Genomic DNA, 25,417 nt, shown 5'->3' with positions numbered 1-25,417 from the left:
GAATACTCAAAGAACACCAACAACATCGATATAATAATATGTGTAATTTTAAAAAAAATATTGGAAATGCGAAGAATAGTGAACTAGATGAATTTGCCACTTACATCCAAAGAGGAGTTCAATAACTTGGTATCTTTTGCTTATGGGCTTCCTAAATGAGGAAGCACAGCGGTCTTGCTTCTAGGTCTTAGCTTCGTGAAGACATGAAGGAAATTTTACACAAATACTGGGAAAATGTATGGTTTATTTTATTTTATACGTGATATTTTTTACCTTAGACAAATTAATTAATGTCATTGTACAATGTCGGCCTATTTGCGAATAACAAACCAGTTCCTTAACACAAGTTTGTTTGACTGTATACAGTTAGAACTCGGAATGGATCACTCGATCCGCATATTAAAATACTTACACACAGATAAATGTTGTACATTTTAGGAACTTAGCCATACCACTTTCCAAAATCGACCGAATACAAGATGTATTCACGAATGAAATTACCTGTCTATGCATGTACACAGTGAACAATAAATGTCTTATGTATTAATACAGAATTTCTCGGTTACGTTTACTGATATTTCAACTTAATACACGGCTTTTGTATTAAGATACGAAATGCTATTACAATTATCGTTAAAACGCAAAGTTAACCCGCCTGCAGCAGGAATGGCACAGTTTGTTGATTATCGACCCATTGCACTGGGCCAGAGCTGGTGTCACCGCTGCTCCTATCTCCGTATTGTTAGAAAGTTACTTCCTCCAATTTACACTATCTGAGGTTTACAGGACCGCCTCTTCCTCAACTAACAGCCTGATCCCGGTATGATTATCTTGCTTGACCGACAAACCATTTCACTAATTAAGTAATCTGCATCTAAAGTCGTATAGATCTAAGCATAACTGGAAATTGGCTTTAGTGTAAACAATGACAAAAATAATCAAGAAGATAGCAGTCTATTATTATTTGCAAAATTGTATAAACAATTTGCTATAGTTTTAGTTATGGAAATGAAGTTGCTTATCTGTTTTCCATAATTTAAAGCCACTAAACAAAATTTGATTACATTTTGCAAAAGTATAATCTACGTATCCAGAATTACTAAAGGCATAATCCCATGTTAAAAAATTGACAGGTTCCTTCATAGTTCTGAGGCGGGGCTTCGGAAAGTAAATATTAATTTGGTCTACATGAAACATTAACTGTACACATTTACTTCTATATTAAACGGTTTTAAATTATTAATTGGCCACACAGTTTATGAAGGAAACGAATACAGTCTAATATTTTGCAAAGCTAATTATTTAGCACATTTATTCTATGGTGATGCAGTTGATTTTATAAGATACTCAAATTTCTTTCAACATTTTGAAGCATTAGCTGTTTTTCAGCAAAAGAGACTTTGTTAAATTTTGTAGGTCAATTTACACTGAATTTGGGAAAACTAACAATACTTGAAAACTAATTTTAAAAGTATTATTGCATGAGTTGAACATTTAAAATGTAAATATGGCGGAAAGGAAGAGAGTTGGAAAAAGAGATAGCGATGAGGTATAACTAGGTTTGCATAGCTTTCATCCACAACTGTGGAAATGAGTTTGCATTTGCATTTTATCATTCTTTCCACGACCCATTTCACAAAATGGAAACATAACGCCAACGTTACATGCTACAGGAATAATACTAGCGTCCAGGGAAAAGGCATATGACGTAATAGTTTCATTTATTCATAATTGTAAGTACTTTTCATGTAACCTACAATATATTGTTTATTTATAACCTAATTTTGAAAAATATTTCTTTGACCTGTAAAATGTGAGTTAACTAAAAATAATTGAGCGTGATTAATATACAGTAATATATAATTTCACATAATGTGGTTAAACGAGTTGTCAACTTATTGCCAAGCTTTAAACCAATTTTATAATTAATTGCCCCATATTACAAATTAGTTGCAAATTAAATAGTAGACATTATTTTGAGGTAAACTCATCAGTATGTAACGGTGTATGACATTTTCTAGAGTGCGAAGTAAATATAAGAAAGTGTTAAGTATATTCCGCAGAACGTGTTACACTCACGTCAAAAACAGCGATAATCAAGAGATCTGAGTAGCAGACTAGAAATACAGAAATATTGAACAGAATAGGTTTCAAACATGTCAAACATAGAACATAAAACCACTAACATTGCATATTGTATGATACTTAAGATATACAATAGATATAATACTTCTCATCATATTATCTAAATCATCGTTACTTTCGCTGTCCTCATTTATTTTTACAGTAACTGTCATGTTTCTGTCATGATATTAATTTCACACCAACGAAACAATATTTAGGCCTAATGCAGTATTCATTAATTTACTCTTTATATATTTCGTCCCTTAATTTATTTTAAACTCGAATTCTATGTATTCTTTTCTTGATTGTTTGCAAACCTGGAACACATTCTGATTCCGACCAAGGCCGATTCAACATACAAGCGACTAAGTAACCCACAACAAAAATCCTTCAGGATATTATTATTCATCAAACATAGATAACAAATAATACTACAACCTGTGGCTTTCTGACTGACCTCAGCGAATTGGAGAACTTGCATATTCCCAAAACTAAAAAAGTTAAAGAGGTTACTCTCGAAGCCTATAGAAGACACACTATATAGAACCATAGATAAAACATAATCTACGATAGAACTAAGTGCATCCGTGCGTTAACACCAAGTGTCTTCAACATCACATCATCAGCTGATCATGGTCACGTGACATAGTCCATCGCACTTTCCTCGGTAGCCAATATAGATAACGACCATTGATAACTATCAGGTGCAGTGATGCCAATACACGAACCACACATTACCAGCTGAGCCAACTTGACATTTCCACTTTCGATGCCTCTTTCCCACGTTATCCATTTTTTTAAAGTTATGAACGTAGTTTGAGTCTACCAGAGAGTGTAGGTACTGCTGTTAACTGTTGATCTTGTTCAATAAGCTAACTTTTAAACCAATCCAGGAAAACGTGACTACTACATCTTTTGTTACTTACACCAACTGTATCACGATAACACAAATATAATTTTTACAATATTACACTACATGAGAGGCTCATTCTGATAGGGTCAATTTGGATAAAAAATTGGTTTTAGCCTGTATAAATTATATAAAATGTCTACTTCAGTATCCAAAAGTAAATTAATGATTTCTGCAAACATTCTCGTTGAAACCCTGTTTTTTAAAGTAAACATTCTTGCCAGCAATCCGTTGTGGTGTAATGGTCGGAAATGTATTGTTTTGATAAATTCTCAACATTTGTACTGCATCATAACATTCAAGATGCTGACAATCTATGGGATCTTATGTTCAAATTTAAGTCAATAAAGGATAAACCCAGAATAAATAAAATTGTGATTTATTACATATGCAATACTTGTAAACCGTACAACATGCTCGAATCATACTAACACCCATAACTCTAGAGTTAAAGTTTAAATTTAAAGAATCGACTGACTCCATCGAGACTACAGTATAATCTATTTAGGAAAATGCGCAACATAGGCTTCTCAAACTGACTTACATAACTCAGCACGACTATTTTTGGATTCATACCACTTCAAACATCGAGTGTCATAATTTCGCTAGTTTAATCAATAACTAATGAGTTCAAATTTCATGTAAAAGACTAAAACTTACGATATATTTAAAATTACATACGCATGAACTGATAATTACGAATATACCGATAATTATGAATGGACCTCAAATTAAACATAATTATTTGGGTTATAAAAGCAACTCGTTAAGTTTTCGAGATGGTGATAGCGAATAAACAAAAACATCCCTTAAAACAATTGAGATTCTACGAAATTAATCGCAATTAAAATAAAGTATCTACATTCCAAGCTGCTTGCAACTGTTACAGGAGAGAACATAAAATCCTGTTGCAAACAAAAAACAATACAACTTAGTTACACCGTTATAACTCTGAGAATATAATGCTATCGGTACTACCGTAAGTGACGAGAATGGAACTTTGAAGTACTTGTCAGATAACGGTTGGAGGGTATCCAGGAGCTATCAATCACAGAACAATGCTCCATCCAGACCCGTTGTCCTGGGAAGGGAAACAGTCCTTAGGAAAGGAGAGGAAGAGGTGGAGGAAATGGAGCGGAGGATTCGCAGAAGTTGCGGTCGCTGGTTCTGTACCCTTCATTATTGTCACTAGACACTAGATATCCGCTAATAAGTAGGCTAGAGAATGTAGCAGCCAAGCTGTGGTAATTGAACGGCAAAGATTGTACAAGAAACCCCTTGACTAGAGAGATGTTCGGTTTCTTATGATGAAAAGTGCTATAAAACTATGGTTTGGCCCCCACCAGGTAGCGGCTGGGGCGCTGGTCTAGTGTAAGGTGTGCGATTTATGTGCTAGAGACCCGATTTTAAGTCTGATCATCCGCCAAAATCTTCTACATTAAGGTTTTAATAAAGCGAGCCGGTCCCATGGTCCAACTAATCTAGGAAATGATATGAGACTTCCTTCCACTAAATTGCATAAAAAAAACTAAACCACAACCGTCATTATGCAAAACTATTTATATTTTCTGCTCTACGCCAATGTGATTTACTAAATCACCTTTGCAATATACATATACGCTCTTGGAAAAACAATAACATATGTTACAGAAAAGGACAAAGTAAGCTGTTAAAATAGCGACGTGCTTAGTAAAAGGTTTTCGGTTTGAGGACAATTAAGTAAGGTTAAACAAGGTAGAAGTGGGTTAAAATCTAATTAGTCCAATTCTCCAATTACAATTAAACGTAATGTACCAAATTGACCGGTGGAGAGAGGAAGGTAAAGTGGCCCCTGGGATAACAAGGATCGGGAGGAACGATGTTCAAATGGTGGGGGGGGGGAGGAGAGGGCACAAATCCATCCGTGTCGCTCAATTGTAGACCAGAAAACATTATTTTGTTTTTTTTTTGTTTGAAAACTCAATTTGGAGGGAAAACATTGTTCTGTTCCTAAACTAAAGTAATTTTAAAGTATTAAAAATGACGGGAAAGTAACCTGGCTATGCACATAGATCCAAAAGAAGCAAGCACATGTTACAACAAAAAGTGACGATGGTTACACAAACAAACAAATAAAACAGCTGATTCAATTGTCAAAACTATTTTACTTTACTTCCAGCTGTTCTTACAAATTAAAACCAAACCAAATATCAACTGATAGTTGTTTATTTTGTATCTGGGTTACATTTTCGTGAGTTTGGTTCTGGATGACTAGTGTACTTGTTATTTGTAAATACAATACCCAAGAAATACCGTTCAAAACTTATTTTTGAATATCATAGAACAACATCTGTCAATTACCCGATTGATGTAAAAATTGTTGATTTTGACGTGCTACGTGCTACTTGCCAAAGAGAACACACTTTAATTAAGTCCGGCAGACATCTCATTTCGACAATTAATTCCTTCGAGACCATGTTATAAAACGTCAATTTTTTCACACTATATAACCTTTAACACGACTTTTTGTCTCTCTCCAACCACTTGTGACGCCTAACAGCATATTTCCCTTGACAAGTCACCACGGAGTTCATTTCCCTCGATTTGCGGTGGTTAATGAGGTTTGAATTGCGCCAGGCGAGATGAAGTGGTCACTTAGTCGCGGCAGTCGCCAGGAGACCGAATTACAGGGAAAGGTAAAACTTCATTTCCATATTGCAACGCACACGGGGGCAACTACTGCAATCCACCACTTTGACCACTAAGCCTTGTGTAGCTACAGGAGAGGATACACATTTGTGTTCTATTGGGGTTAACTTATTCTGATTTCCTACGGTACAATATTGATGAATTAAATATAAATTATATTTGTATACCACGTTCACACAACGAATTCATTAAAACCTTTAATATTACATCCAAATGTTTCCGGTGTATTAATTTGAAATAACAAACAAATAACATTAACTTTTTCAAATTAAATATTATAAAATACAGTATTACTTCCATGCATAAGGACACACGAAAACAGAAAATATGCACACACAGTGAGCTTTTCAAGTTACTTTTTTCATATTTCCTTTATAAGATGGTCGAACGTGCGTCAAATCATACACAATCTGCAGAAAGGAAAGGCGTAAAAGAAACAGATTGACTACCAACGCTGATACTCAATCATAAACTCAGCTTTGCGGCAAAATAACACGTATATGAAGGCTTGGCTTTTGAGACACGTTCCAATATAACTCGCAATAAAAATACTTCAATATTCGAGGCAAACGATGTTGAAATATTGGAGGGGTAAATAATATGAAATCAGGTACATTACTGTTGGTGTGGAAAAGTTATAGACACTGTTTAGAAAAGTCGCTTAATAGACGATTATAAAATAGCACTAAAAGACGAGTCTAAAATGTATGACTGATCAATCTTGTCGATTTAATGTCTCATATCTCTGGTCATTATATTTATATTGTGTATTGAAATTGCATTGTACGTATATCTTTGTATGGAAACATGGAAATTTAATTTGATCGTAATATAGGTGTGTTTAATGAAGAAAATTCTCAATCTGAATTCCTCATAATGTAATACAATTTATTATAATGTTACATAACGTGTTTTACGCAAAACCGTTCAGTAGCAGATGTCTGTGGGTGAGGTACATGTTTGTATAAAGCAAATTATTGAATTGCATTACATTGTATCGCAATGTGTTGGATTGTACTCTGTATTGTATCCTATCGCGATGTATGTAGAGCGGTACAGGAGCAGGTACATGTAGGCGAGATCCTCGCACCCCACGTCCGAACCCACTGAAAGTACAACCCACATTCAATACGGGAACGTCGAACCATGGAGAGTACTCTGTACCCGATTAATTTTACAGGGTTAGCATAAAACCAGCACCAAGTGTAGAAACTGCGGTTACATTAGGTTTGTGAAAACAGTATATGTACAGTATACACAACATAATTGAAACTCGTTCCGTCACGGCGGAGGTAACTGATTTTTTCAAGGTAGGCCCTAGCTTGATCAAAAGACTAAAAAAACTAGGAAAAATCGTTAACTAAACTGCTTTGTATCATACATACCAATGTACCGTACAAACCAGAACCTGTTTCGAAAATGACATTTTTTGACTGTGAAATGTTATGTGAAATAAAAATATTATAAAATATCTCTTTTTCGAGCCTTATTTTATATTACAATGTAGGAATGGTAGAATGTGAACATGTTGGTAGACCCCCTTAATTTTTCTAGCCATTTTCTGCGCTTAGGTTATCTTGGGAGAGATGGCCAAAACGTCGAACTGACGGAATAATAAGCGTTGTTTTGGATGCGTTTCAGCATTATCAACATATATATTCATATATATATATATATATATACATATACATATATATATATATTGTTTTTTGTGTGAGCTAAAATTCATCTTTTCGCCAGTGTAATGAAGAGGTAATTTCAAAAAGCTATGGTTCGAAAGCGTACCTTAATTTTAAGCCTGTCAACTAGTTTCAATATAGTTATAAGTAATACATCATCGAGTAACTCTACGTTAATTGTGTCTGCTTATAAAGCTACAGTGGTAATTTACCATGAGGATTATGCATCGATATAAAACTATCTAAAATAATCCCTCTCATTATATCAACATAGACAAATCACATCCCAGGGAACATTACCTTATGTACATCATTATTTGATAAACACATTTCGAACTGTTTAAGTTAGTATCAAGCAAGGTAGCGTTCAAAAATTACGATGCAAATGTCTGTGTTGTGTATGTAGCTCAGGAGGACAAGGCCATGTATAGCATAACCCTGTTGTAGCACTGACAAACACATATCTTGTGTCATTCCACTTCAGTTAGAAAGTGTCATAGTTAGTTTAGTGCACAACTTTTATTTTTTTAAATTATAATGCACCAGAGTCATTGATGGATTAACGTATTCGACTAGCTGAACGCTATGCACTGAAATGTACAGGATTTGACTACACATGCAGACTGACAGTCACTCTCGATTTTAAGTAATAAAATCGACAATTGGATACCAGGAAAACATCCCACATGTATAAGGACTAGCTGCTGTAGCCATTTTATACAAACAGAACATAGAACGAGCCACACACAGGGTAAGCTACTGTTACTGCCAACATTCAATTTCTTAGGTTTTTGACACTACGATATTTGATTTCGTATTAGGATACTGTAGCGGGTTCACATTTCAGTTTTGTATAAGTTAAAAATTAGGTGAATACAACAGAAATCGGCAAAGAGGACATCCTAGGCACATATAGAATCATCAGCGTTTCAAAATATTTACATGATCAGTTTGGTAATGCATACCGGGTACAATGAGAGAAAGAAATCATATTTTGATTACATAAATGACAGCAATTATAACACGCAGTCTACGTAACATAGTACATAGTACATTGACGCAATGAGAACTGACTGAGGTACGTCGATCTCCCAGTCACATTAGATCACTTCGCCATAGACAAGAGAGTCTAATTACTGATTATGTTAGATATCTCATCAATTACAGCACGCACGCTATCTTGCTTTATTGCTACTAGTTTTTACACCGAGCTTCGTAATGTTGGACCAGCAACGACGGAGAGTCAATTCAATGTGAAAAAAACTGTGAAAGAGAATCTGGTTACACTGCAATAATTGCTAATTGAGCAATTAATTTGAATTACTTGGTACTAATTTTAATTTTGGTATTAATTTAAATTACTGCGTTGCAATCGGAAGGTTGCCTAAGCGATCCTGAAAAAGTCAGTTGGTTTTGATGGACCAACTTGTCCCGTCAAAAACTTGTCATTCATCATTGGGTGTTTAATGGGTCCTGGCATTGATTAGTCCTGGATACAGAACTAGACTGCTAAACACGATATAGGAAAATAAAGAAGATGTTGGTCAATTTTTACATAACACTTATATAACTTAAGAGCAGATTAACGATAAGGTGTCTGAGTGGGTTAAAATAATTCATTTGAAGGATTGAAGTGTTGGCCTCTAAATCGCTGGTTCGAACCTGAGTGAACTCAGTGCCATTAACGGGAATGAAACTGGACCCAGCTTTTCTGATCATTGGGATTGAAATAATCTGTTCTAGTTGAAAGAGCTGGTTTTATATATTAAAGCTACACCGGCACATACAATTGTTCTATCACATGCTCCCAATGTTTTGGCCACCCAGTTTATTCTCAATGTCAATTCGTGATATAATGATAGATAGACAATATAAAATAATTTGCAAAACAACAACAAAATACTGCAATTTTGTAAGGCATAGTTGAAGTAATAAACCATGACACAAAGATGCAATGATCGACTTCAAAACGACATAAAGGAAAGTCTTATAAAATCCTTATGTCAGTGTAGAGTTCTTGTAAGAGAGTCAGCAGGGATTAGATGAGTAACGCGAGCCCCTCTTAGAAACCTTGTAAAGCCACGGCGAGGGTGCATGCAAGACATAAGTAAGAATAAGCAGAAAACTGTTATTTATAGCAACACATTGCCACATGCTGCACTAAACCAAACCTGAATAATAACCTAAATCTATATGCTTAATACAATAAGGGGGTTTCGGTAATTTCCAATTTTCACCCGACCTACGTAGCAGATTTGTACGATGTAGTTGTCATTTTAAAGCTTATGCTCTTGCGGAGAGAAGGATGGAACCAAATGAATTTCCTACCGTTTTATTTTTAGAGTTCACTTTCAAAGATCCAGTGATGCTGAACAATTTTACACATGCCAGTTTTAAATGTGAATTGTACAACTGATCCTTCTTTTGAATGATTAACTAAGAAGGATAGAAGTCAGATATTAAACTAGTAACAAACCCGTTTATGAACAGGTATTTTAAATTATCTGGGCCACATTTAGTGATAACTGTAATTTAAGATTGAGTTAAATTAATAGCTATTTTTGGTATAAACAGCAATGAACAAATTATATTTGTTTTACCCTAATAATTGACAGTTTTATTCACCTAAAAACTGCTTTAAAAATACAATATTTGAGAGGCTATATCTATATATTAATAGGCAAGCATGTTTCTTTAAAACCTTTTTTCTCAGCTCGTGTGTATCGTAGGGAAAATCTACGCATACCGTTAGAAAGCTGTTTTCCTGTAGGTGTGCAGAATCCCTTTATAAATTAAAATAGGCTCAAAAATAAGCACAAAAAATGAATTTGAAATTAAACAAAATTAACATGGGTCTTATGGGTTGCTATGGTGATGACGAAATAACAACAAAATATAAACAGAAAATCAAAACAAATAGAAGACATTCCAATCACATGTTTTATTTACATTGTGGGGTGAAAATAGAGAAGTTTGCACAAAACATACTATTGGTCGATTTTTCGACCACGGGGCGTGCTCTCGTTTTTTTAAATGTATGAACAATTGAGGTTAGTAGCTAAAGAAGACTGATGTAATTAATTGAAAATGCCTAGGAAATTGGTTTTAGGAGCCGTCACAGAAAAAGATAAATTTAGAGTCAGTGCAAATCCAATGAGCAAGATCAATCACACAAAACCACATTTACACTGTAAGATACTAAACTATACTGAACTATGTAATCCCAATAAGTAAATAATATGATACAATATTATTCACCCAAGTTATAGACACCGATTACTCCACTACATATCAAGTTTCAGTGCCTCCTACAAATGTCAGCACGATTATAAAACACGATAATAATTCAAACCAAAGCCTTTAATTTGCTCATTAATCTCAGGAGAGCGTGCGTATAATCTTGTAAAATTTGCATAGACATTCAAGGTTGGCTCGAAATTACTTAAACACAGTCACGAGTTTTTGCCCACAATTTTGTTATTTATCCAGCTGGGCGTGGCTTTAGCCGAATTCGCGACCTTTCAGAAGGTCGGCATGGTGTAAGTCTTGTAACCCATGATTATTCAGACTCGCCTGAGCTGATACAACTTTGAAATAATAATTTTCCTCCACACGACATGGAATTTTCAATTAGCTATATCAAGAAATGAATTAATCATATTGCTTTTAATGGAGGAGGTTTTCAATAAAGATTATGTTTTCTTTTCCTGCAAGCTCTGTCCTTTTAAGTTTTCCAAGTAGGTGTATCTGGATCTTAAAGGGGCTCCGAACCGAATATTGATAAAAACCATTGGTAAAAGAAGGAATTAAAAATGGGACCCACAGGACACAGGTACTGCTCTATATGCACTATTTACATCCAACAGCCCCTCACACAAGACATCAACACACGAAGTTGTGTTGCAAAGAAGGGTGTAGTAAATAAATTACCGTACATAATCGTCGAGGAGAAAACATTTATTAGTGAGATTTTCTTTAACTAAGAAGTTTGGTAATACAATTTCTATTTATTGAGATTTTTATGGTTACAACCACTTTTAATAGAAATACTCCCGCCGCAGCCAAACTGCCGAGTAAGCGAATGTTCAATTCGGACACCTTTTAACCGGACATCGGTTTAACCGGACTACACTTGGCGGAAATGACATCAACAGGACAATTTTTATCAGCACATTGGTTTAACCGGACTAGATCGGCAGGAAGTGGGCAGTACTGAAACGACTGTTCTCGTGGGAAAGATTTGAGACCAGTGATCACGTGTGTAAATATAAAGCTCTTCTAAATTTAAGTCAAATACTGTATACAGTATGCATTTAAACGGTCCCTTTAACGAGTTTTTGGGACATCAGTTTAACCATAACTTAATAAAGTGACTAACTTAAGAGGTAATGGGTTTAAAAATTAAATTCAATAAAATAATTCGAATAAATGGTAGGTGAATAACAATGCCAATAAAACTTCACTGGCAGTGCAGCGTACTAAATCAATGACCTTCCCAGCACTGCGGCCGGGGAGTGAACACCTATGACGACTGGCACATCGCCAGAGTTACTTGACAAATAACACGTTACTGGCTGTACAAAAATATTACAGATTTTTATACAGTGTATGAACCACAAGATTAAAAAAAAACATCTTTAGTTATACCATTGACTGAATTTTGACTTATGTTAATGCATTTAGCCGTTTTACCACGAAAAACTTGATATTTGGCCGAATAAAGTTTGTTGTGAGGCACATGCGAGTACCATAATTCTCTAGTTTTCCTTAGTCAGTTGCCTGAATGATATAAAGCTTATAATTTCCTAAGGCTGGTTAATTAACGCTTAACTTGGACCTACAACTTGTTTTCTCATTCAAGCCAAGGAAGGGCTTTTTTCAGATTCAATTAGTTCTTCCCTAGTAAGTTACCCTGTAGTACTTAGCATTTTCCAGCTTGACCCTAGCAGAGGCTAGAGTCGTGTACGTTACTGTGATACTGTGATAGATGGGTGAAAGTGTGATGTTGCATCACAGTGATTGTGTCTAGTTATCGTGTTGCACCTGAGGACATCGTGTAGGAAACAGACAACTTGAGAGAAGCATGGTGACACCCCAGAACTATGACTTGGGTGAATGCAGGACTTAAGCCAGGAATATCTCAAAATCAATGGCCAGGGACAAAAACAATCTCAGATGTGATTGCATTTAATCTGCAATGTTACATGTCATTTTTAGACCTTTCACTACATTCATTCTTTAGTTATATAATAATTCTTCTTTTATTGTACCAAAATTCGCCATATAGCCTATTTAACTAAATTGTCAGAAAATTCATAGCAAATTTAAATTATATTATCCTTTAATCACCCCTCAGAAACCATCATCACATTTTAAAATATATTGTAGGCCTATATATTCAACAATTATTGTTAATAAAATCCTGTAACCTGTAATTAAGTCCATAGTTGCAATAACACTTTTATCCAAAATTATTAATATAGTCTAAATTATTTCTAAAACCCCAACATTGAATTATTATCCAAAAGCCTGATTATTAGTGCATTTGCAAGTGATAAAGAAAGAAGACAGCTGGCTTCAACAATGAACTCTGATCATCCTGTGTAAAATAAAAATTTTCATCCTTCTCTATTGGGACATGGCAGCATCAACACCTTAAATTCAGTGAGGGTATAATCCCTAATATTTATAAAGTCAGTGATCAAAATTATTTAACTTAACATTACCTAACTTAATAACAGAAGAACAGTTTAGCTTTTATATATACATTTTTTTTCATTTCAAATTTGTACTACCACCTCAAGATTTATATAAATTGGACACTGTTACTGAAGATCTGGTGAGAACTCTCCATTTTGTATAGGCTTAGCCTACCTTCAAGAAATTCAACTTAATAGACCTATTTTATTTACTTTCTGATCATCGAACCTAATTATTTGAATTCAAAAACTATTTTATTTCATCAAGAATAATACCAGAAAAACAATTTGACAAGAGAACTAAATTCAACTTTAATAAATTTTTCACCTAGTCTATTCATTGTTGGACTTATTTAATTTACCTATCCAAGTCTAAGAGCAATATCAATATTATCCCATTTTTCATAATAATTGGCATTTTAGGCCTATTTCATAAATTAAAATATTTGAAGATCTTTTTAGCCAGCCGAGTTTCCCCTCCCTGAGAAGATTTATGTAATTAAACTAAATTGTAAACTCATTGTTCTGTTTTTACTGAGCTAGGCTAAACCAAAGATGGCAACCCTATAACTTAACTTATCTGTTATCTGTTCATTTACCCATTCATCATTGTAATATCTTATTTTTTAGTTCATTAAATTTGTATTGTTAAGAAATTCTTCAGATTAATCATTTTTCTTGCTATAAGTATTTAATCTAGGCTTAACTTAGCATAATAAATAGTAAGCAAATTAAAGGTACAAACCTAAACCAAATTTTACTAACTTAGTCTAAATTAGGCTATTATAAACACAACACGCATAAGTGTTTTCTTTTAAATCACAGTTGGTTAATGATTGGATTAAATAATAAATCAAGATCTCGCAAATCAAGAAATCTTTAGCTATGGGTATGCTATCACCCAGTAATTCAAAGGCCACCTTGTTCTACCCAGCTTTATTACCCATACCCAGCTATATCCCAAAGTGTAGCATTGTTGTTGCATCATGTTGTGTTGTATCCGTCGTAAAACGATTGTTTTCCAATTCAAGGAGAAGTCACTTTATTTGGAGAACACCCTCCAAGCCACACTAATTAAACATTGCTTCGTTCAACCCTACATAGTAAACAGAGTAGACCGTCCAACCGACAGCGACGTGCAGAGGTAGCACTTGATAATCTGATTCATCGCTATCGAGCAGTTAGAGGCTGAATGAAGGAGAAAGCCTGGCGAGGTAAACGACTGCATCACGAGTCGCCTCAGTTGCATCATCGAGCATTGTCCTACATGCAACTGCAACGCCGCAACCACAACACTGCGGTTAGTAAATAACGGTAATCTACTGGAGGGTTCATCCTGGACACTTACTGCAACTTACTGATATAGTGCTCAAAATTAGGCATGGGGGGTTGTAATTTCCATATTGATTTTTTTGTCTCGGCAAAATATTAATAGGTTATTTCATAGTACCTAATTGTCGATCGAAAAACTACGGGAAACAGACTTAATCCCATTTCTTGCTTGTTTGAGTCAGTAACAAAGTTATATTAAATACATACAAAACTGACTTTGAGGCACCATAATGCAATCGTTTCCTAGACATATTTTATGAGACTCGTCGTAAAATAAAGTTTTCTTTAATAATGATTACACCGAATGAAACCCAATATGATGTACAACAATGTAACTAATTCAACTTGCTACGCTTAGCAAACAGTTGATTATTATACGTACGTCAATATATTAATAGGTTGAACACAAATATACAGGGTGAGTTTTAATTGCCCCCCCCCCCATACGTTTTTCTACATTTTTTTCAAATATCAATCCCAGAAAACTTCCAAACATTGTTGGGTAGTAAGTACTTCATTTTGACAAGGTGGTCATTTCCGGCGGCCATCTTGGATCCGCCATATTGGATGCAAAATATTTTTTTCAAATTTAAAGGTGGGGTTCCCATTATTCCGAACTAGATTTTTACCCTGATTACAATGCCACAAACCGTTTTTAAAAATCTTGATTCATTCCAAAGTTATGAGGGCTTTTTAAAACTTTATTTTTAGCCCATATTGTGCATTTACAAACCAAGACCATAATCTCAAAATAGTGCTAGATAAAGATAAGTATACACTACCAGTAACTGTCGACCTATTTTCACTTGGTTATGACTGATGTATTTTTTTCGGCCGCCATCTTGGATCCACCATTTTGAAATGTGATAAATTATTTTAAATATGAAGGGGGTGTTGTGACCCATTATTTCGAACTACTTTTTTAAGCTAAACTCAATGCCGCAATTCATTTTTTGTTATCAAGTTTTATTTATGAAATATTGCAATTTGTTTGTTAAAAATGTCAATATTTCAAAATCAAAATATGAAAATGAAAAACGGATCATGGAATTGAGTTTAGCTTTAAAAAGTAGTTCGAAATGATGGGTCACAACACCCCCTTCATATTTAAAATTAATTTATCACATTTCAAAATGGCGGATCCAAGATGGCGGCCGAAAAAAAATACATCAGCCATAACCAAGTGAAAATAGGTCAACAATGACTGGTAGTGTATACTTATCATTATCTAGCACTATTTTGAGATTATGGCCTTAGTTTGTAGATGCACAATGTTAAAATGGGCTAAAAAAAGTTTTAAAAAGCCCTCATAACTTTGCAATGAATCAATTTTTTTAAAAACGGTTTGTGGCATTGTAATCAGAGTAAAAATCTAGTTCGGAATAATGGGTCACAACCCCACCTTTACATTTGAAAAAAATATTTTGCATCCAATATGGCGGATCCAAGATGGCGGCCGGAAATGACCACCTTGTCAAAATGAAGTTCTTACTACCCAACAATGTTTGGAAGTGGTCTGGGATTGATATTTGAAAAAATGTAGAAAAAATTATGGGGGGGGGATAATTAAAACTCACCCTGTATGTAACAATACTCTTATTTCATTTTTTGATGTTAGCCTCCGGATTACGTTGAATATATAAATTGGTGTAAATGCCTGCTTCTGTGTAATCCAATAGTTACAAAGTCACGCAACTAGTTTCAACTTAATGAAGAAGTCATCTTCAGGCGTCACAATCACTTCATCAGAAGTTCGTCAAACTGAAACTAGTTGCGTAACTTTGCAACTATTGGATTACACAGAAGCAGGTATTTACACCAATTTCAATACTCTTATGCCTTATTTTATTTGTTCACCAAACAGTAACAAAAGAATCATAATCATGTGAAACAAAATTAATGAAAATGGCAGAAACAAAATGTGTTTTTGATAAACAATGTTTATCGCTCGTTTGAACAAATGTTTAATTAACTATTCAGTACAAGGCACAGTAGTTAGATAATTTTGACCAATACAAATTATCATTGAATGAAAGAAGTTCAATATCAAATTATACGGGAATTATATTTATTTAATTACTGCAAGTTCCAGCCGGCATGCTACAGTAGTGGTGTGGTGACATTGGAACCTGTGATAGCGCAGCACTGATAACGCCGGTGATAGTATTAATAGCTCCATTCATAAGTTCAACGCACTACGGCGTGTGTACACAGGCGGTATCGCCGGTATCAGTAGACTACTTCCCAGTGTCGTCATCAAGTTGAACAGTGCTTTGACATTTACTTAACTCTTATAAAATGTTTAGTTGCCAATTTTCAACATTTCCCGATTAAATCTGGGTGTTTAACAGTATCGTACAGAGAATTTCTATTAACATATTACATGAACAAACCAACTTCAACCGAGTAACGACTTGGTTGTTTGCCTATGATCACGCGTTGTGTGTCCACGGGGTTTACCACCCACCCACAGTCTGCGTTGACAAGTGACTTTGATTACTTTGCAAAGTGACGCACGTCAAATTATATCCAATTAGCAGAACAATTAGTTCATCAAGGTAGTCTCGACCGAGGTCTTTCGTATGAGCATAATGTTAGATCTTTGCTATTTTTGTCTACGCTGGCATTTCTGCCATCGTAAATGAAAACTGCGTTTGTGCTTTAAATTTGAACATATAGTATTTTAATTATTCCTTTATCTATGTTTGATTTATTTGCATTCGAACAGGTTTTGATCTTCACAAAAGGATTCATAGGACCAGTATGACCAGACGAAAAAAGAAATTAGCTGCTGTATCGATGTATATAATAGAATCGGTTTTACATTATGATCAATAGAGATAAGAAGAGTAATTTGTTACGTGGTTATGAGAAGTGTAAAATCGCAATCAAGAGCTAGTATTGTTTACACGCATTCAATCAGGAGGAGAAATGGATCCATCCATTCAATTCAAGCACTCAAATGGAATTTACTTCTAATCTCCACGAAGATGTTGATAGCATAGTAGCTAATGTCATGCTTTCTTCTGCATACTGTAGTACCTAAGTCTGTCGAGTCTGAGGCATATCCCTTATTGGTGCATCTCCCCCTACTACAGAACAACTAAAGGTTGCCATAGCAACCACATGTGTTCCAAAAATCAAGCCAACAAGCTATTTACCTTTTCACAATCCTCCTCCAGCCTGATGGCCTTCTCCAGCTGCAAGAACAGCTCCTCTTCCTTGTCGTGAAGCTCGTTGTCCTTGGTCTCCAAGCGACGCTCCAGCTCTTGCTGCCTTCTGGCCAGACGATCCCTCTCCGCCTGCAAATTAAGTAGAAATTCTCAATGAGATGATGACCGAATAAAGTGCATAAATACACTATATTTCACGTCTTTTCGTCGCATCTTGAGGCTTCTTCGGGGTAGGAAGAGGGTCAAAACTTATTCACGTTTGGATTCGAACTTGGGACCTCGGGTCCCGAAGCCTCAAGCTCTGCCACTAGATCTACTCGCTTTCATCACAGAAGTCGTCCAGTGGTAACAAGTCGAGATGTGTTGGCTCTACTGCACATAAGAATTCACATATGTGTTTACATACAAATAGTGTCAATGATATTACGAAAACCATGTGTGCGATAGTAATGTTGAACTTTTTATCAAACCTCACTCAAAAATATAGAAGCCAAGCACATTTTCAACTAATACCAAATGCAAACCAAGATACTCTTCTCGCATGGCATGAAACTTCATTAACTGACGATGACCCATGATGTGTCCACTCTAGGTTGAAAAAGATTCTCGAACATGACGCCGACAAGAACATAGGTTGGAACACTTGGTGCAGAGAGAAGCGCTTTAAACACGTCAGGGGTTTATAAACACTCGTGTTGTCAATGAGAGGGAACTAGGCACTTCAGAGAAGGTGTAAAAAGCGATGGGAATAGATTGGAAGACTCTTTGAGTCTTCAACACAAACAAGCACCGTTCGTGAACACCTGTTGGCCGAGTTGTAACATACGGAGTAACGTGAAGTGTATAGGGAAGCGTGGTTCTTTGGTATAAAAAAAAAACAATATTTGATTTTAAAAAGTGTAATTATATGTGGATCGGGCACAGTAGTCACAACTTTCACATGTATACCTCACCCGTTAAAACACTACTTAGAGAAACAATTGAATTGAAACAAAAGAAGGTTTTTATAGCCCGTTAGACACATAGAATAACAACGAAATTCACTTAAACAAGCCCGGGAGAAATGTTCAAAGGTTCTGCTGTATAAAAAATAGTAATGTTTCTGACTTTTGGCTGGGGTAGTGTAGTAAGTAATGCTACTGGTGCTTACATCCGGCAAAATGGGAAGTGTAAATGCATTTTACATTGTTCAAGTGGAATTTCTTATAAAGCAACGATCCTAAATATCAGCTTAGGCACAGCTTTAGTTTAGCTCAGCGACCGCAGAATTAAAAATTTTAATTCTGTGGTCGCTGGGTTAGCTAGGGCTAGGGTAGTGTTGAAGCAGTGCTGAATGGTTGAGTGGTATTAGAGTTACATCGTTGAGTACGTCTTCTAAGTATTTAAACCCCGACAGGATTTGTTCAACTGAAACATCCCATCACAAAATTGTTTATCAGAAAAACCCACTATGGGAGTTCCAAAACATCAATATTAAGTCCAATTTGGAAAGGGGGGGGCTCAGAATAATATAAAATAATAACAAACTGTTAACGAGTAATTAACGCAAAACAATCCACCCGGAGAGAAGTTTTCGTTTTAATTGGTAATATTTAGAGTAATTATCGCTATTTACGGGTTTTTTTAATCATTAACGCTCGACCGGGCCTAAGTATCAGACCGTGACGGGTGATTCTGCTCTGAAAATTCCCGAGTTCGCCATCAGACGTTGAGGATTAACTTATTATCATCCTAAATTTTGAATTACGATTTTACATGAGTGTATTACCTATTATAATTTATCCAAATCTTCTTGCTGAAAACCAAATTTCCCCAATACCATTGAAGGAACTCGTTGTAAATTTTATTTCAGTCAAGGACGTAGAAATAGTTCACAAAAATACAATGAAATGTAATAGATGTAGGGTGTTTATATGTATAGTTATGTTTTTATGGATTAAATCCACATAAGCTGTAACAAGGTTAGGGGCCTATAATTGCAAAAAAATATTTTCTTTAATATCACACCTATCGACATTGTAATGATGAACGTAAACAAGATAAATGGTAAAATAATTGCCAAACTTTAAAAACACATTAAATAATATAGTATAATAGATTCTGTCTGTTAATCATGTTAATGATACGTACCTTTTAGAAAATTCATACAGCATACCATCTAGTTAAATCATATTTAATCATCTTTAAAACAACAAATTTCTCCTCTACAATAGTTAACAAAATTCGCTAACTAATTCACAACATGACTTAATTAAATTTATCGTTCGGCAAAAATATTAAAATAACACAACACTAGTCCATTTGAAAGGGACTTAAAAAATGAACAAAAGAAAACTGAGTGACGTGATTTCGCAAAGAACTCATGTACACATGTTTTGCGGTAATGAATTGATATAGCATATTCCGGCGACGCCTATAGCATGCCTCAGTCTCAGCACGCAAACTGTCATGTTACCTGTGGTGTTAGCGGCGATGGAATTGTTGACTACTACTACTCTACACTTACTCTCTGACAAACTAATACAATTTAAGAGTTGTTAATAATTGACAAATGATTATTTGGTAGGTTAATTGAATTTTTACTTATTTCTTGCCGTGGCTAATATTTAATTGGACAACAACTGAACATGTGCGTTCCTCACGTTTGAAAATTTTACTGTATAAAATATACTTGCCTTTGGCTCGCTGGGGGTGGAGCCCCAGGCCCCCTTTTTGGTCGTAAACAACCATGATTACATTTTAGAACATGTTTTGATTACACATACAATGTGAATTATTTAATTAGAATTGTGCAGAGAATTATTTATTATCTTTTAAGCAAGGATGTTGCATATCTAATTATAATAAAATAGTATCAAAGTTATAGACTTTGTATAATTAAGTAGACCATATATTGACTAGCTGTATCAAATATATCATTCAAATACCCCCACCGCAGCAAACCTGCAGAATCAGCGAATTTCCATTTGGATTTTTAATTAAATCTATTTAAATAGCATTAGGTTTAAAAAGTACCTAGATTTGCCGCAACAGGGAGGTTAATAAAGTGTGTTTTAGTAAAATATAGCTTAGTATAACATAAATAAATTTCCCAAGTTTGGTCAAAATATATCCATAAACAAGCAAACTTCAACAGTTAACTTATTCCCCATAAGAATTACATGGGAATTTTATATTTACAATTTTTGAATTTTCTCTGTTAGCAGTAACCATTAAAACACTGCCCGGTTAGTTCACAACTATGCAAGGAAACACAATTTCAAAGCAACATACTCTGCTGTGTCCCAACTAAACGTGTTCTTATTGATCTAAAACTGGTTGGAACTTTAAAATAGGGATACAATGTGTGTTTCTATTTGCGAATATTTAAACTCAACTGCCTTGGTCATAGTCAACAATCGGTATTTATCAGTTCGTACATGTGGTACAATAAATAGTGTCGACACGACACTACCTTGGTGTGTGTGTGTGTGTGTGTGTGATGTCGTCACCCAGGTCAGACTACCAGACTGCTCAGTTGATGAACCACATTCCAGCCAATGCCGTCGTGGAGGAAAGGTCACTCCGTGTACACTTCCCACTCCTCCAGAGTCCCGCAACATCACACACAACCAACTGTAGCTAGTGTACCTCCAGTTCTGACTACTATAAATACACCTAGACATTCCATGGACCTTTGGATCCATCTACATTCTACATGAACCAATTGTATCCACTTTTCTCTATACAAAGAGCATAATGTGCCGCTCAAAAAGAATTCTACAGAATAAAACGCCAGAATGTGACGTAAAATGCTATAGTTTACAATAAGTTGTCCCATCAGTTTGGCTAAGAGGTCAAGCTAAGGGCTATGCGTATTTGACGGAAATCTATCATTGAGCGCACTTTGTCGGTTCGGTGGCCCGTTATTACGTTAGCTTATTATAAAACTTGCTCTAGCATTAAAATAGGAATGGAATGCCTAATTCTAGTCATGGCCATGATTGATTTTTGAAATATTAGAATGATCTTCGAAATATTATTATACGTGATGTTTGGATGATTTAGGACCCAAAGTCTAGAAAGAATCATTTATTCCAATACACGATGAATTAATGTGTTTACCCGAATTCTTAATTATTACGTAAACTTAATTTGTTTATATGTGTAGCCCAGGTGATCACCCAAGTTGAAAAGTAAGACAGATTGATCGTATTCAATTATTTAGTCCATTAATCACTTAGCTAGAACAATAACACAAGAGTGGGCTGTCTGCTTGAGGTTAAATACAGTACGAGGAAGGAGGCTTTACCATTAGCATAGTTGGTTAATTACTTTGTTGGCCCACATTTACCTAATTGTGTCGGCTGCGTGACGATACCGCTAGCTCGCGCCTTCAACTGTGAGGCGCTGAGTGCTGACGTAGCGTAGTAACAGAAAATAATGTCCTATATTCACTGATTGATAAAACAGGTAGTCACGTATCAGATTGTCTAATGTTTGAACGCTTCAGTAATTGAGAAAGCATCATGTACAAATAGAAAAGGCGTATTTATCAAAAATACGTTACGGTCGACACTAACTTAAGGTTTTTGTTGATGTCTCAAGAGGTTCAACAAATAGTTTATTGAATATTCACTAAACATAAAAACAGATAACACATACCAGTTATTGTGTCTTGTACTAAGTTTAAAATTTTCAAGTACACCCCTATATATACCTACATAAATTTACGTAATGAATCTGAAAAAGAAATATTTCGGTACAGTATTCCGAAACCTGTAGTGAAGAGGAGAACCTATTTAGACTCGAAGACCTAGAATTGTGACGCCCAAGTGGAAATGGCGTTCTCGCCAATAACTATGAAGATTTTGCAAGTTTAATAACGAAGCTGGGCGGGAGATAATCACAACAAGGCGAACAATGAGTAATAATTCAGTTGGAGAAGAGTGAGAAAGCTACAATAGCAGATCACACCCAAGGCTTCCGGTTGGAGCAGCAGAGCGACACCGCGACATTGCACGACACGTTGGGTAGGGGTCACTGGGTATGTCCTGAGAAAATCAGCAGCTTTTCAATTTGACTCAGATGCATTTGATCATGGGCTTTTAGTAAATGGTCCTAGCTTAAGAAAAAGAAGCAGGTCTTGGTGAGTAACAAAGGCAAAAGACGCATCTTACTTTAACATATACTTATTAATTAATTACTTTAAGGTTAAAATATGCAGCATTGTGATCCCGACCACATAAATCATAATATAGGTCAACCAGCAAGATGTAGATTGACCTTAAGACAACAGAATTCTAGAGTGCTCAGACTACAGAGAGTATAATTTTCTTCGAGCCAAAACAAACTTTGCTGTTGGATGACGATGAACTTGTGAATTGTATTGCAACTTGAACCGTAAACTTAGAAATTAGTTAACTTTGCATGTTTTTATAGCGTCTGAGTTATTTGATCAGCCTTTGTTTTCTCACTGTAATCTCATAGGTTTTGGATACACAGTCGATTTACCAGGTACCATTAACATTAACAGTAGTGGTTTGTCAACAAAACTATAAACGATCAGGTGTGCGATTGCACTAAACAAACATTCTCTATTCACGCAAAGGGAATTTCGTCGAAGCTAATCTACTAACTATAAAAGCAGATCAAAGAGGACATGAGAAAGAGTGTACACCTAGGAGTACTTATCGGCAGATACTAAAGCACAATTACGATCATTTGGTTAGTTTTTGAAAGTTTTCTTCGGGGTCATAGGCAAACATCCTTTCCTTCTATTTGTCTTTTAAAAACAGTTTCAAAGCTACAAAATGTACATTCCGTCACAATACGGATATATTCTCGCAATCAATATGCCTTGTTACAATGTAAGGCACAGTTAGGTTGGCATTGGTCAGCATAACGGACAGCAATGGTCACTGGTCAGTATCCATCTCACGTCGGTAGCCAGTACTGCAGGACCAGGTCAAGGTCGCTCTCCCCTTCCCCCAGCAGCTGATGTCATCGCCATCCTCGTCCATCGCCGGCCGCCTGCTGGAGGTAGAGGACGAAGGGAGTGGCCCCTGGACAGCTGAGGATACACGCTGGAATTCAAACTCACTCCACTCCTGTGGGATGCAAATGTTAACTATGAAGACCTCCTTGAAATGGTTTCATGTATTTAAAATTCGTTGCAGGAAACTTTAAGATTTTGGAGGTGTTCAGCCGGGAATACCGGTTTGTCAAATGACATCACCGGAAAGACATCATTCTGTTGCCTCACACGATATGCGGTGTTTACATTATAAAACATACAGAATAATCTCAAGGCCGATCAATAGATAGCAACGGAACTGTACTATTTATCAAGTTTGTAATGAAATACATGACTATAATTATTGGATATATAAACTATGTTTAAATTATGACATTAATGTCTACAATAGGTTTAAGCAATGACGTTAGCTTTAGTTAGGTGGATAGGTTAATTTTGATAGCAATGACATCTTGGTTGAGAAACAATCCTGCTTGGGATCGAACCTGCAATTTTCAGATTTAAAGGCAAACACTATAAGTCGGCTTTTAAGAAAATGATATATTTTAAAACATCAGGTTCTTGTAGCACAAAAACCATAATCGCACAACAAACATAAACACATTCAACGGCGTTGAAGACTCAAAAACAAAACTAATCGCAAATTTGTAATTGTATGACCGAATATAAAATCGAGTTTAAAACAAACTGAACAGCAAAATAAAGTAAATACAAGAGTTTTCCACTAAAGTAGCTGTATCACAACCACGAGGCGAAGATAATAAAACCGACCGCAAAATGGAGGTTACAATGTTGCGAGATTGCATCTGCTAGCGGCGAACTGGCAAACTCGGGATTAAAATACTCGTCCGAATAATTTGCTCTAGAAAATCTACAATGTGTTTGTTAAAAATCCCTACGCTATTAGTTCATCAGGTTTGTCAAGAAACATCAGTAACGATAATCTATTTACAAGAGGTTGGTTATATGCTTTGATCTTTCATAGAACTATACATACCATCCCCATGTTAAAGTTGTTGCAATAAAAAATCAAAACGGACTTATTTGAATTGAGCTACCGACTGGTTGCGATGATGTGAATTACTTATTTCTGTCGAATTTGCGGACTTTTTAAGCAAGACGAAGTTTTAGGACAACTTATTGTAAGTTGTTGCATCTTAGCTACGTTAACTATTACAGTAAAAAATAAAGGTATAAAATATTGTAGACACTAGCGCACTCTATGGCTGGCTTTAATTGTTACCTGTTCCTTTTTAATAAAAAAAACTAGCTGGTTCATATAGATCGGTTGACTATTTCAGTATTCAAATATAAATGGTAACTAGTGGCTTGTAGGGCCAAAGCCCCCCAAAACCCCTAAAGAAAATCCAATATTTGTAAAATAGTAAATACTGTAAAACTAATTAATAAAGAAATTATCTTTCTGTGAAAGTTTCGCTAAGAGTGGATATAGCATTGGATCACAACGTGGACTCAATAGGAATAAGCTACTTGGCTACATAGAAGTAAGATAAGTAGGACATTGTAAACTATAATAATATATACTTTTTTACTTTATACTTACTCTACATTTGTTGTCATGTCAAACCATATTTTACCACCCACAGTACAATTTTAAAAGTTTGAAAGTCCAGTCAGGGGTCCTATGATAGATCAAAATCGAAACTAAATAAACCCATAGTAATCGTGGATAATAGACGGTACTAGATCAGTAATTTGGTCCAGTGGTTTTTGTAACGGACAGCACCAAACCTGACTTAGAGACTTAGATGGATTACAAGCATAGATTACAAGTA

At 35.4% G+C, this 25,417-nt stretch overlaps 1 protein-coding gene across 1 annotated transcript in view; it reads right to left on the bottom strand.

Moving 5' to 3' along the window:
• Nucleotides 1-25,417, bottom strand: part of LOC128996040 (uncharacterized) — a 124,522-nt gene that overhangs the window by 6,657 nt on the left and 92,448 nt on the right. Inside the window, exon 4 of the mRNA XM_054421171.1 lies at nucleotides 17,594-17,734. Within this exon, the coding sequence (XP_054277146.1) occupies nucleotides 17,594-17,734 (141 nt within the window). The remainder of the gene's footprint in view (nucleotides 1-17,593; nucleotides 17,735-25,417) is intronic.

This window comes from Macrosteles quadrilineatus, unplaced genomic scaffold, assembly GCF_028750875.1.
Source record: "Macrosteles quadrilineatus isolate MER2022 unplaced genomic scaffold, UCM_ALF_1.0 Scaffold_5__1_contigs__length_97177068, whole genome shotgun sequence".
Lineage (NCBI taxonomy): Eukaryota > Metazoa > Arthropoda > Insecta > Hemiptera > Cicadellidae > Macrosteles > Macrosteles quadrilineatus.
This window is presented reverse-complemented; position numbering and strand designations above follow the sequence as displayed.